Here is a 15,002-nt window from a genome sequence, read left to right on the forward strand (position 1 = left end):
ATTTTCAACCCCAGATGGCCATTACCAGTTCCGGGTGATGCCGTTTGGGTTGAAAAATGCCCCCGCTACCTTCCAACGGTTGGTCAACGGGGTCCTAGCTGGCAAGGATGCCTTCTGTGCAGCCTCCCTGGATGACATAGCTGTCTACAGTTCCAGCTGGGAGGAACACCTGCTTCACCTCAAGGAGGTGCTTCAGGCCCTGCAACAGGCAGGCCTGACCATCAAGGCCAGTAAGTGCCAGATTGGGCAGGGTTCCGTGGTGTACTTGGGACACCTAGTGGGAGGTGGCAAGGTGCAGCCACTCCAGGCCAAGATTGAAACTATCAAGGCCTGGCAACCACCCCGAACGCAGACTGAAGTGAGAGCCTTTCTAGGCCTCACAGGATACTACCGCCGATTTGTCAAGGGCTTTGGTACCATTGTAACACCCTTGACAGAACTCACTTCCAAGAAACAACCTAGGTTGGTGAATTGGACAGAGGCTTGTCAGAAAGCCTTTGACGCCCTGAAGGAAGCCATGTGCACGGCCCCCGTACTCATGGCCCCTGACTACTCCCAGGAATTTATCGTGCAGACAGACGCTTCAGAGCATGGCATAGGGGCAGTCCTAGCACAGCTAAATGAGGAGGGCAGAGATCAACCAGTAGTCTTTATTAGCAGAAGGCTTTTACCACGGGAACAGAGGTGGAGTGCTATTGAACGAGAAGCTTTTGGTGTGGTCTGGGCACTGAAGAAGCTAAGACCCTACCTGTTTGGGACTCACTTCCGGGTTCAGACAGACCACAGGCCCCTCAGATGGCTCATGCAGATGAGGGGTGAGAATCCAAAACTCTTGAGGTGGTCCATTTCCCTACAGGGGATGGACTTTACGGTGGAACATCGCCCAGGGGTTGACCACGCCAATGCTGATGGTCTCTCCAGGTACTTCCGCCTTAGCGATGAGAGCTCCCAGGAGGTCGGGTAGCTCTCCCCACTTTCAGCTGGGGGGGACACATGTTAGACCTGACAGCCTTAGGGTAGTCACCCCTAACTTTTTGCCTGCCTCCCTCCACTTTTTGGACACTGTTTTTGCTGGTTTATAGACTCTGCGCACTTTACCACTGCTAACCAGTGCTAAAGTACATATGCTCTCTCCCTTAAAACATGGTAACCTTGAATCATACCTGATTGGACTATTAATTTACTTATAAGTCCCTAGTAAGGTGCACTTTATGTGCATAGGGCTGGTAAATTAAATGCTACTAGTGGGCCTGCAGCACTGGTTGTGCCACCCACTTAAGTAGCCCCTTTTTCTTGTCTCAGGCCTGCCATTGCAAGGCCTGTGTGTGCAGTTTCACTGCCACCTCGACTTGGCACTTAAAAGTACTTGCCAAGCCTAGAACTCCCCTTTCTCTACATATAAGTCACCCTTAATGTGTGCTCTAGGTAACCCCTAGGGCAGGGTGCTGTGTAGGTAAAAGGCAGGACATGTACCTGTGTAGTTATATGTCCTGGTAGTGTAAAACTCCTAAATTCGTTTTCACACTACTGTGAGGCCTGCTCCCTTCATAGGCTAACATTAGGGCTGCCCTCATACACTGTTGAAGTGGCAGCTGCTGATCTGAAAGGAGCAGGAAGGTCATATTTAGTATGGCCAGAATGGTAATACAAAGTCCTACTGACTGGTGAAGTCGGATTTAATATTACTATTCTAGAATTGCCACTTTTAGAAAGTGAGCATTTCTTTGCTCTTAAATCCTTCTGTGCCTTACAATCCACGTCTGGCTGGGCTTGGTTGACAGCTCCTTGTGCATTCACTCAGACACACCCCAAACACAGGGTACTCAGCCTCACTTGCATACATCTGCATTTTGAATGGGTCTTCCTGAGCTGGGAGGGTGGAGGGCCTGCTCTCACACAAAGGACTGCCACACCCCCTACTGGGACCCTGGCAGACAGGATTAAACTGAAAGGGGACCTGGTGCACTTCTTAGCCACTCTTTGAAGTCTCCCCCACTTCAAAGGCACATTTGGGTATAAAACAGGGCCTCTGCCCTACCTCATCAGACACTTGCTGGAGAAGAAACCTGAACCAGAACCTACATCCTGCCAAGAAGAACTGCCTGGCTGCTCAAAGGACTCACCTGCCTGCTTTCTACAAAGGACTGCTGCCTTGCTGTTGCCCTGCTGCCTTGCTGAACTCTTGTCTGGCTGTGAAAGTGCTCTCCAAGGGCTTGGATAGAGCTTGCCTCCTGTTCCTTGAAGTCTCAGGACCAAAAAGACTTCCCTCTTTTACTTGGACGCTCCATGCGCCGAAAATTTCGACGCACAGCTTGTTTCGCGGCGAGAAAAACGCCGCACTCCGACGCTGATCGACGCGACGCTCTCGGGACGATCGAAGATCCGACGCACGGCCTCGCAAGGACAACGCCTCCCGACCGCTAGAGGAGAAATCGACGCGACGCCTGCCGTGAGATCGTAATTTCAATGCGCAGCCCCGCAGATCGAAGTCTAGAGGAGAAATCGACGCGACGCCTGCCGTGAGATCGTAACTTCGACGCTCAGCCCCGCAGACCGACGCGCAGCCGGAGAACAAGCAGGAAAATCCACGCACAGACCCGGGACATCTGGTAATCCCTGCGATCCACAGAAAGAGACTGTCCGCGCGCCGGAAACCGACGCCGACTTCCCCGCGTGGAAAATAACGACGCAAGTCCGTGTGTGCTGGGGAGAAATCGACGCACACACACCTTTTTCCACGCACCTCTTCGCTTTTGGCCCTCTGAGGAGATTTTTCCACTCCCAACCAGGTACTTGTGCTTGAAAGAGACTTTGTTTGTATTCTAAAGACTTAAGACACTTTATATCACCTCCCTGTGATATTTCTACAATTTTCTACTGCAACTTTATTTCTTATTGACCTACAATTATCCTGATAAATATTATATATTTTTCTAAACACTGTGTGGTGTATTTTTGTGGTGCTATATGGTGGTATTGTATGATTTATTGCACAAATACTTTACACATTGCCTTCTAAGTTAAGCCTGACTGCTCGTGCCAAGCTACCAGAGGGTGGGCACAGGATAATCTTGGATAGTGCGTGACTTACCCTGACTAGAGTGAGGGCTTTTGCTTGGACAGAGGGTAACCTGACTGCCAACCAAAAACCCAATTTCTAACATTAAGGAACACCTATTTCTGATTCTCAGTTTCTGTACTGCTGTGGCTGTGATTATTTTGTATCTTACCCTATTGAGCCAGAACCTATTGAGATATTTCAGCTTGCCAGCTGTAATCGTGTAACTTTTTAATATTCTCCAGATATGCATATCAACTGGACTGATGGGCTAATTGGTAATAAAATTACTTAACTTCAATCACTGATTCCTGGTCCTTATTGTGGGGCCAAATGGGCTTCATAAGTATTGAATTGTTTTATTTTTTCTAACTCCCTTGGCGTCTTAGTCAACTTAAAAAGATCCATCAGATGAAGATTCTAAATCATGCACCTGAGTGCTCTTAATAGTATAGCTGTCTCAGCCTCAGTCTAGTGAGAGGTAGGGGGCTGTAGAAGCTTAACCCTTGACCCTGATTTAATACTATAACACATACATACTTCATTGGTAACACTGGGTGTAGTATTTCCAACTTATAATTACTGCAACACTCACAGTAGAGACCACACTGAAAATTGAAGGTCACACGCAGAGACAGTACAGTAGTTGAGAACCCAGTCAGCACAAATGCAGCATAATGCAGTGTATCTATCCCTTCAATAGTTATGTGTAAGTGCCTAGAAGCTTGTGGCTACAGATCTTTGGTATATGTTTTGCATATAGATTACTAGTGTGTGCGTGTTCATGTCTATACAGTCTTATCTAAGTTTAACAATTATTAAGGAGAGGTGGCCATCTTTGTGACTAATAGACAGCCTGTCCATTTTTTGAATGTTTAATCTTCTTTATTTGTGATGATATTTTGGTGTTCCATCAATGAATAAAATAATTAAGATGTCAGGCTTTTGCATATGCATCCAGTTCAATGGTGTAATAAGCTGAGAGGCAGGTGTTGCAGAGAATAAAGGCCATCAGTTAAGAGTAACTGAGACACCTAGAAATGTGTAAAAGAAGCGGTTCGCTAGCCACAGCTTTAGGTGTTAGAGGGGCCAAAGCACATCAGCCCAGCAGGCCCTGCGATGCAGTTCCTAGTGTTTTGCTTTATGACTCCATCACTATAAGGTTTAAATGCTAAAAGGCATATCGGATTTGACTTCACCGCCCCACGGTTTGGAGTAATTTAAGATAATCTATACAGCAGTGGTATCCAACCTTTTCTGTATAGAGAGCTAATTAAGTCCAACGAAACTCATCCAGAGCTACTAATATTATTAGCAGTGTAACAGTGTCCACATCAGACAGTGTTACATTAGTGGCCACCATTTTCAAGGTTTCTCCCAGTTTGTTACAAGTGATCACCGTAGTGCATCAGGCATGGTTGCCAGTAGTAATGTAAAAAAAAGCTTTTCCAGTATGAAATGCCTCTTCATGGGTAATGCATAAGTCGTAGCTGCAATGTATCTGTAACCAAGATACTACATTTGGAAAAAGTCTCCTCAATGCCACACAGTTTATCACTCAGATATCAGCTTTAGATACATTTTGAAAATTCAACCATTTTCCTTAAAATATCAGCTCATGAGTTCTGAAAATAAACAAACACATTTTCAGTATGAACACACACTCAATTTTAGTATATGCAAATTATTCCAGCCAAGCAAAAGCTTCTAATTCAGTAGGTTTGACTGCATACAGGAGAGCTACTTACAGGTAGCTAAGGACCTACCAGTAGGTCACAAGCTACTCGTTGGAGAAGCCTTATAGAGGCACATGGTTATTGCCAAGGCCTGAAAATAATCCAGCCAGGCCTTTTTATGGTGCATGTGAGTGATAAGTGGACTTGAGGGGGATATAACTTGTGTCAAACATCAGGGTTTGGTATAAAATACTGAGTGAATGAATACAGATTTGTTGAGCATTTGCATCCCTTTACACACTTGAATGCTAAGAGTTTCACCATTAGTAACATGAGTGTTTCCGAGGGCATAGAGGTGTAAAGTGACATTGTTCATTGGTACCCTGGATGTCATGATATAACAGGGGCTCTGTTTTACGGAAAATGCCACACAACCATAATTTATCCAGAACAATAGTGAGAGGATAACAGCACTTAAGATGTGCTTGGAAAAGTAAAGGGGGCATCAAGTCATATTATTACAAACAACTATGCACAGCTATTTTCCACAGATATTTATGGCCTAAAGATGTGACTAACAGATTTTGTCACTCTCGAGCTTTGAAGGATGACAGGCTGGGTTTTCCTTACAAAGATTCAAACTTGTAACTTGCAGATCACCCAGAAGTCAGGAACATTGAACTCACTAAGCCATCCTACTGACTACTGTGAACTGCAAATTTAGTGGAAAGGCTTTATCGTTTCGCATTGTGCATACTCAACACACACATTCCACTTAGCAGGGGTGTGGAATTTAATAAAATAGCTACTTGTCAATGGGACAGGTTGCCTCATAAATCTACTTGTGTTGTAAAAAAAATCTACTTGTCCCTTTGGTACCATGTAGTGTGATGACAAATTTGCCAGCAATCTTATTATATTTGAGCGCTGATAATAGCTGCTCTGATTATGCCAGAGTGAATACTATAGTAGGGCTTGAATACTAGAAAATTCCTTATTTTGCCACTTTTCTGCAAATCTACATACAGGGGCTAGAGGTAGCAGTAAGCAATAGTTCCAGGGTTGGAATGGCCTTTCGAGTCTGTTTAAACCTACTAACTTATATGTTTTAAGGGTTTTCACCACGTCTTCTCTAATCAATTCCCATACTGAAAACGGTTGGAAATATACTCCTGACAAGGGTGAGAAGTAAAACTTCTTCCAGGGTTAGGAAAAATGTGGTTAAAGGAAAAGTGAACTTGTAAACATGTTTTTGGCATGAGCAAATCTACACATGCATAGTTGCTCATGCAAAAATGCAGTTCACAAATATTTTCTTGGAGTATGAATTCCTGGTCTACATCTGTAAATTATTGTGAATTATTGAAGTACGTAGATTTGCACTAATGAAAAGACATACACTGTGGGTGCACTTTTGTCAATTTCTTCAAAAATTGGGCCCCTAATTTGGTCTGGCATTAACCAAGACCTTTTATTTTATTAACATTCTATCTCTCTCTATCCGTCTATCCATATATTGTCTAACTTCACTGTGAACGATCCTACTTGCATAACTTGCTCCTACTCAGCTCCTGGATACCCTCATGGGTGACAAGGTTCGTGCTCTACAAATCCATGTCACATTAGATTACAAAAGTGGACCATCCTTCAATTACCAGGGAAAAATCAAACAGGCCAGTTTTCTCTGGAGGCCCATTGGGGAGTGGACAAACTTCCTCCCACTGGGTGGGAAGAATGTGGGTCCCTTGAGCTCTACTTGTTGTAGCAAAAGGAATTCCGAAACACTGCAGTTTTTTTTATGATCGATCCTGCACGCAGGAGTGCTTACGTGGGATAAAGCATAGTGCACATGTGGAGTAGTATTCCAGACATATTGAATATCAGCAGAGGACACAGCTTCTCCGCTGTGTAGATTCCTCAATACACAGCATCAGACCGAGGGCTCTTCCAGGCTACACACTCCATCCTCTCCATAGAGTATCTCTCAATAGTGACAACCTTTCTACAAGAAGGCCCAGCTTTCCTGTATAATGAGGTTGTTGTACTCCTCAAGGAGCTCTCTCCAGCCAGTGGAGTGATCTAGATTGACCTTGTAAGGCGGAAACGAGGAGCTATTCTGGGCAAAGCTCCCTGTCTCCTTTTCATGTTTTTATGTCTGTAAGTCTTTTCAGACAGGCATCACCTGTACCTTACCCTCTGCCAGTCTGTGGCATCAGGTAGAGTTGTTCCGTGTGCATTTTACTTGTTTAATGTTTACAAAGGAGCCTGATGGTCAAGTGCTACCCCAGTTCTGTGTACGATGGAAACGTGCACTGCTGTTGCCAAGTTTTTATGTCGTGAGCGAAGTCATAGATGCTTACAATTATTGGCCTTTTTATAGCTACTGGAGTTTTCCAATTGTCCTTGCCTATATCTAAGGATAGTTTTATCACAAGCATGTTTTTTAAGCAAGTGCATATCTTGCTTAGCTTTTCTTTCCGAGTGACTCAACATTTGTGCTGGAAAAAGACATCACATTAAACTTGCATGAAAAATGATGTGAAAAATACGATCTTCAAAAAAAGCGTGAATTTCTGTAGCGCTCTGCATCCTTTGTGAATTTGTTTGTAATTTTTTCGTAAAATTTGTGAAGGTCACAATAAATCACTCACACATGCACCAATTAATCAGACATTTCTTTTTTTATTTAAAAAGGAGAGAATGTGGGAAAATGGTGAGGACTTTTTATCCTTCACAAAGGTGGGTAGAAGTACCTACGCATATATAAAAGTCACAGCCCTATCTTACTTTTTCCTTACAGCACTGGTTCCCAGGCCCCCTGGGGATCCACAAAGCATCCTCAGGGAGTCTGTGACTGTTTAGAACATTAACTAATATTAACAGATTATTAAAGTGTACACAAATAAAGTGGCTAAATGTACAGTTGAAAATGTTTAAATGAACTTTAAATGTAAAGGAATTTGAAACTGTAGTCTAAAAATGTAATTAGTATCTGCAAATTGATTCGTGGGAGCAGTTCAGGTGCATCAAAATTAATATAGTGTGTATACTGTGTGGCTTCAACTGAATTTAGAAAAGCTCCAATCTTCCAATGAAAATTATTTTTTAATTTTTATTTTCTTTGCAAATTAAATAAAATGTTTTATTATTTGCGCATGTGTTTCATGAATGGTTGTTTCTGTATTTTTTGTGTATTGTTTTGTGATTCAAATCATCAACAGTGTTAGGCCGGGGTCCCCGGCTTCCTCCAGATCCCAATATTGATTCAGTGGGGGTCCCAGATTCCAGTAATAATAAAGTGGGGGTCCACAGAAGTCAAAAGGTTAGGAACCACTGACTTACAGTATTGACTACACCAGTCACATTGACATTTCATTGCTTCTTATCAAGTGCTGCACATACCTTGCTGTGGGCATAAACCACAGAGCCCAGAAGCTTCCAGGTACCACCTCGTCGGTCCATGCGGATCATACGTAAAATCTGAAGGAACCGCAAACTTCGGAGGGCAGATGTGGCAAAGACATTGCCCTGTGATCCAGCAGCCAGCACTGCAACGGAGGCGATGAGCACCATGATATCTGCAGCGGGAGGAGGAGTCAGAGGGATAGATACCAGGTTAGTCAACTTTATGTTCATCTTTCTTACTTTTTGTGGCTTTGTGGTGGAAATACTTGTTCATTATAGAGGACTCCACTGCTTGACCAAAGCCATGCAGCGACCATAGCCAAAGGTCCACCCTGGCACCAAGGACCTCTATTCACAAGGGAAGAACAAGAAAGCCTAAAACTAAAGTTAGAGTAAGCAAAGCCAGTACGTTTGGTCATGTATTCATGATGAAAATCTTTCTTTCCTTTGCGTCTCTCCAAAAAACAAATTTTGCTCAATGCATTTCAATGGAGAGCTGTAGAGAAATAAAAGAGTAATTGCATGCAAGTGTATGATGAGGTGAGTGAGTGTGCTGAAATGCGAGATGACGGTGTGTGTATGTGTGAGCGTGTGTGCACATGTGTGTGTATGAGTGTGCGTGTGTGTGTGTGAGTGCATGTGTGTAGTGGGATTTAGATGTGCCCTATACATATCTTGGGGAGTTTATATGGGTCTTTCTGGGCCAGGCATTATTTCTAGGGACCAACACTGGTAACCACACTGTAGCAGTTTAACTTGAAAGAGTTTATGACACAAGGGATTACAGTTCCTGTTTTGCAATATGTATTTTTAGGTTCTATTACATTGAGGCCTTCCCTCAGCTTGGAGATACAGAATGGATCACGGACTAATATGAATGATTAATTCAGGTTGCTAGGTAGTGGCAAGTGTGAGGATCAGGGGTGTAGCTTGGACAGTGAGAATGAGTAGTGGGAGCCTGAAATTTCCCAATAATAATCTTGTAGGGAATAGAGAACATGATAATACAACATGCAGAGGGCGACAGTGTGGGTCAGAGGGTAGAGGGTCATGTGGAGGTATCAGTTCAGGAAAAACAGTATTTGGAATAATAAATTCATTTTTAACTCATTCAAATCTATCCAAGCATTTAGGTATCTGTGTGGTGTATAAAAAGAACTCCAGAAATTAAAAAATCTGTAGAGGAATATCTGCCACTTTCAACGTTGGCATAGAGTAACAGTTGCCATCCTCAATAAAACCACCCTCCACCCACCTTCCATTTACAAGATGGAGGAAGGGTTGGTGGCAATCAGATGGTGGTACCCCTGCCTAGTCCACTGCCAGAGGTCTCTCAAACACCTGCAGGGATGTGGAATTCCTATCGCCCGACGCCCGGGACATCTTGTTTGAGGTCAAGGGCTACAAGTTTTTATGTTTACTTTGTCCTTGGGACAAGTAGGCCCAACCCCCTGCAGCACAAACCCTTTAGCTGCCTGATTACAGAGAGTGGAACTCTCTGCAGTTGAGTTAATGTGTTTCCAAAAGATAATGCTGTTCGAACTTGTATTTATGGTTCATTATTTGAAAGTCTTCATTATTAGTGTGAGTGCTGTAAATAAATGTTTTAAGGTCACACTTCACTACTGACGTTGGTTCCAGTACAAAAAAAAAAAAACCTGTATACACATGTTTGAAAAGTTTAGACTATGAGGCTAAGTTTAATGCTCCCAGAATGCTCTCTGATTATATGCAAATGAAGTGTCATTTGGTAAAATGTGTTGATGCATGCTAGTATTTCCCAAAAATATTTCTAATGGAAAATCAGTGTAACCATTTTCAACACGATTATGGGAAGCATGAAAATAAACAAACACTGACAAAGCCAACTGATCTGACATATTTTTATAAGTCTTTTAGTTTCATCAATGCGTGTCTTGTTTTGACATGGCTTTTGTAACACTTTATTGTTGTGGGAGCTACCAGGCCCTCAACATTGTAACAAACACTGGCAAACCCCCCCAAAAAAGTTTTTGAACTCTCTAAAAGCACACCAGCGGCATAACAAAGGCCCCGCAGCCGCCCTCCATGGGGCCCCTTCAGCACAGCACCTGCCCTGAGTGAGTCTGGAGAGGGGGCTCCTCCATGTTCTTTACAAAGGGGCACCCTCCAGTTTAGTTACGTCACTGATTGCCACTGTAGTTCCTGACACTGAACAAAACTACTTTGTGTGGCAATATGCTCCTTGTGGAAGAGCAGAATGCGATCACTCACAGTAAAGCCGGCCGAAAGAGAGAGAAATAGAAGTTTAATAAAAACAAAATGTCTTTGTTAACACCAGACCTAATTAGGGACCAAGACCCACATGTAGGTAGCTTTTTGCATGTCGCAAACAGCGACTTTCGCTGTTTGCGACATGCAAAAAGCACACTGCGATGCACAAACCCAGTTTTGCGATTCGGTAACCTGGTTACCGAATCGCAAAACGGGTTTGCGACTCGCAATTAGTAAGGGGTGTTCCCTTCCTAATTGCGACTCGCAGTGCAATGTAGGATTGTTTTGTGACCGCGAACGCGGGTGCAAACCAATCGCAGTTTGCACCCATTTCAAATGGGTGCTAACACTTTCGCAAAAGGGAAGGGATCCACATGGGACCCCTTCCCCATTGTGAATGTCACTGTAAACATTTTTTCAGAGCAGGCAGTGGTCCTGTGGACCACTGCCTGCTCTGAAAAAATGAAACGAAAACATTTCATTTTTCATTTTTGTTATGCATCTCGTTTTCCTTTAAGGAAAACGGGCTGCATTACAAAAAAAAAAACTGCTTTATTGAAAAGCAGTCACAGACATGGTGGTCTGCTGTCTCCAGCAGGCCACCATCCCTGTGAGGGCCGCCATTCGCGAGGGGGTCGCAAATTGCGACCCACCTCATGATTATTCATGAGGTGGGCATTTGCGAAGCCCTTGCGAATCACAGATGGTGTCAGGGACACCATCCTACATTCGGATTTGCGACTCGCAATTTGCAGGTCGCAAATCTGAACCTACCTACACCTGGCCCCAAATTCTTAAAGAAAGTCACAAAAGTGCACCCATGGTATATGTTGTACCCTATAAAATATTTGTGAACTGTATTTTAGCATGGGTAAATACGATGTGTAGATTTGCTCATGTAAAAATCTATTGAGCATTTGCAAGTTCATTTTCCCTCCAGCCACTTTCTTCCCAACACTGGAAGAAGTTCTAATTCTGCCATTGTCAGGAGTAAATGTCCAACCTTTCTTATTATGGGAAAATATTAGAGAGAAGCTGGTAAAAATCTTTAAAACATGCAGGTTAGTAGGTTTGCAGACTCAAAGGCATTCCAGCCCTAGAACTATTGCTTACTGCTTCCTCCAGCCCCAGTATGCAGATCTGCAGAAAGGTGGCAAAATAAGGAAATTGTTACAGTAGGGATTGAAACTGCAAGTATTTAAGCCCTACTATGGTAGTAGCCCTGGCATAATCAGAGAGGCTATTATCAGAGCACTTACATAATGAGATTGCTGCCATAATTTGTCGCCACACTACATGGCACCAAAGGGACAAGTAGATCTTTTTACAGGACAAGTAGATTTGAGAAGCAACCTGTCCACTGGACAAGTAGATATTTTAATAAATTCCACACCCCTGCACCTGTGATTTAAGAATTGGGTAGGGTTGGACCGAGCCCGTCCTGCAGGGTCACCCCCATACTTTGTGCCTTTTTCCCTCCGCTTTTTGCTGAATTAGTTGTTGTTGGCCATAGGCCTTTGTGCACGTTACCACTGCTAACCAGTGCTAACGTGCAGGTGCTCGCTCCCTAACAACATGGTTTGATTGGCTTATATCCAATGGGCAAATTTAGTTTACTTGTAAGTTCATTGTAAAATGGTATACTGTAGGAAAGTACCCTCTTCCTTGGCATGGTTACCCCCCTTTTTCTGCCAGACGTCAGTGTGTTTGACTGTGTTCACTGGGATCCTGCTCACCAGGACCCCAGTGATAATGCTCTCTCCCAAACTCTGTATTTTATCCCACAAATGGCATGCTGGTGCCCCCATGTAAGCCCCTAGTATATGGTACCCAGGTACCCAGGGCATTGGGGTTCCAGGGGATCCCTATGGGCTGCAGCAGCTATTCTGCCACCCATAGGGAGCCCATGCAAAGGGTTCTGCAGGCCTGCCATTGCAGTCTGCATGAACTGGGTGTATGCACCCGTTATCACTACAGATCACTGCACCAGGTCACAATAAGTCACCCCTATGTTATGCCCTCTCAGCCCAGAGGGCAGGGTGCAGGTACCTGTGTGTGAGAGCACCCCTGCACTGGCAGAGGTGTCCCCACAAAGTCCAGATCCATTTTCCTGGACTTGGTGAGTGTGGGGATGCCATTTACCCATGTACTGGACATAGGGCACTACCTATGTCCAGCTACATAATGGTAACTCCAAACCTAGGCATGTTTGGTATCAAACATGTTGGAATCATAGGCACTAGGTAACCCTTAGGGCAGGATGCTGTGTAATTAAAAGGTAGGACATGTCATTTAAAGTTGTGTATGTCCTGGGAGTGAAAAATTCCCACAGTAATTTTTCACTACTATGAGGCGTGCCCCCATACGATAACATCGGGAAGTCCTTATTCCATTTATTAAAAAGCTGTAATTTCAAAAGAAGAGGAGGTAGATGTGTCATGTTTGGTGGTACCTAGGGAATTGTAATGATAAGCACTTTTTAGTGGTAAAGTTAGATGTTTCATTACAATTTTGAAAATGTCAGTTCTAGAAAATTGGCATTTTCCTGCCCATAGCTCATTGTGCATGCAGCCTGTCCTGGGTCACATGACTGGGTGTAGCAGGCAGTTAGACGTTGTGAATTAGTCCCAGACAGTCAATAGTGAGATTAGATATGCTTCAATGGGCCATCAATTGGCAGAAATTGGGGGGTGGAGCTGAGCACAGCCCCACTTGTACCTGAATAGGCTGAGCCCCATCTCCTCACAATAGGGTTAAAGACCTTGTATTGTCACTGCAGCCAGCATGGAGCCAGGGAAGTGGTGTCAGGAAACTCCAAGTGCTTCAAAGAGCCTTTGCAGAAACTTTTCCCATCTTCCAGGAGTGGGCCACCAGGGTATAAAAATAGGACATTCAGACCCACTCTTCAGTTCACTATGGACCTGCGAGAGGACTTTCAGGGACTGCCTGCTGCTGTGTCCTGCTGTGCACTCTGCCAGACTGCTACTGTACCTGGAAGGAATCATTTGCTGCCTAGATCCAGCCTCAGAGCCCTCGTGACCCTCAGAAGCCAGCCCTGCTCTTGAGCCCTGCATCTACACTTGCACCCTGGACTAAGTGTAGGGAGTCCAAGGCCTAGTTTGCTGGCCTCCAGTTCGGAACAATAGGGACATAACAGGCTCTCACCATCTTGAATCGGCACCTAGACCCTGAGTGAGTCCTGAACTCACAAGAGGTCTCCATCCACTCCTCGACCCTTGGTTGTGGGGCTAAAGGTGCCCAGGTGGCCAATTTCGGAAACTGCAGACTTTGCCCAAAAAAATCTCTGAGAACCAGGAGATGGTGACCAATCTGCTTCTCTACCCACCCAAGGTGCATCGCCAGTGGGATTGACTTTGCGGCTTCTCCCGCTACACTCTTCTCCGTAGCAGCAAAACTGTCTTCGGCTGCAGCCTTCTGCTTCTTCCAGCTGGAGATTTTTGATTTCCATTTCGACAACTAAGTACGAAGGTAAACATTTTCTCTGCAGCTCCGCTCCATGGCCATCCGCTGAGGAAGATGCTCCCACCTCGGACACTCTTCCAACCTGGCTCCACCAGACTTCTACCTTCTAAGACATTTTTCTCTCAAAATATTTTTAAGGTCACTGGGCCCAATCCACTTCTTGTATCCAAACCTCACTCCATCATGTGTGGCCTCAATTTATGACTTTCACCCGGCCTTGCGTGACTAAGTGTCCACAGTTGATGTTTCGATCTTTTAGGAACTAGATTTCACTTAAAACTTAAAAAATTGATAAGTCCGGTTCTACTGATTGGATTTTTGTTGTGCAGTTGTCAAATAGTTTAGTAAAATTGACTCTATTTTTCTAGATTGGATTGGGATTTTTCCTGTGTTGTGTTTCTACTTTATTACTGTTTGTGTGCTACATATATACTTTACACATTGCGTTTAAGTTAAGCTTGACTTATTTTTGTGCCAAGCTACCCAGGGTTAAGCAAGGGTTAATTTTGTGACTTTTTGTGGTTTGCCCTGCAAGGGATTGCGGCTGTTGCTTGCCCAGGGTTCCTTGAAATATCATAAATTCAACTCCAAGAAGCAGTGGAGCACTTTGAAGAGAACATTTGTTTGTCAAGAGGAGTTTCTCATTTTTACTGTGCTACCCATCTAACTAATTGTTTACATGGGGGCCAGTTGACTCCAGATTACAAAAGGATCAAAGACATGGCTAAAAAGACCAACATTTTCTTTAACTATTTTGTTAATCTTTCACCTTCAGGTAACTGTATTATTTTAAAACTGTATTACACGCAGTAAAATAGGCTGCAGCAAAATGTCCAAAAATTAGATTTCGTGCTTAAGTTAAAACAATTACTTTCATAATCCATAGTTTAGTAATACGATTTTAGACTTTATCTAGTGCAAACATTTTTTATAAATGTCCATTAAAAGGATAGACACCCGAATGTATCTTTGTCACCCTTAAGCCTCAATTGACTCACAAATTAAAGCGGATACTGGCTCCCAAGAAGTCTTTACATTTACTGATTAACCAATGGCTTACATTTACATTTCTTTTAGATAGTAGGCACACTGGCAAAAGGTTTATTTCTTCTTTAGCTCTCTGTTCC

General features: G+C 43.8%; 1 protein-coding gene across 3 annotated transcripts in view; it reads right to left on the reverse strand.

The window, feature by feature from the left end:
• Nucleotides 1-15,002, reverse strand: part of KCNQ2 (potassium voltage-gated channel subfamily Q member 2) — a 312,417-nt gene that overhangs the window by 139,443 nt on the left and 157,972 nt on the right. For all 3 annotated transcript variants that reach the window (XM_069243203.1, XM_069243202.1, XM_069243204.1), the window contains exon 4: nucleotides 8,137-8,312. In XM_069243203.1, the coding sequence (XP_069099304.1) occupies nucleotides 8,137-8,312 (176 nt within the window). The remainder of the gene's footprint in view (nucleotides 1-8,136; nucleotides 8,313-15,002) is intronic.

Source organism: Pleurodeles waltl, chromosome 7, assembly GCF_031143425.1.
Source record: "Pleurodeles waltl isolate 20211129_DDA chromosome 7, aPleWal1.hap1.20221129, whole genome shotgun sequence".
NCBI classification, from domain to species: domain Eukaryota; kingdom Metazoa; phylum Chordata; class Amphibia; order Caudata; family Salamandridae; genus Pleurodeles; species Pleurodeles waltl.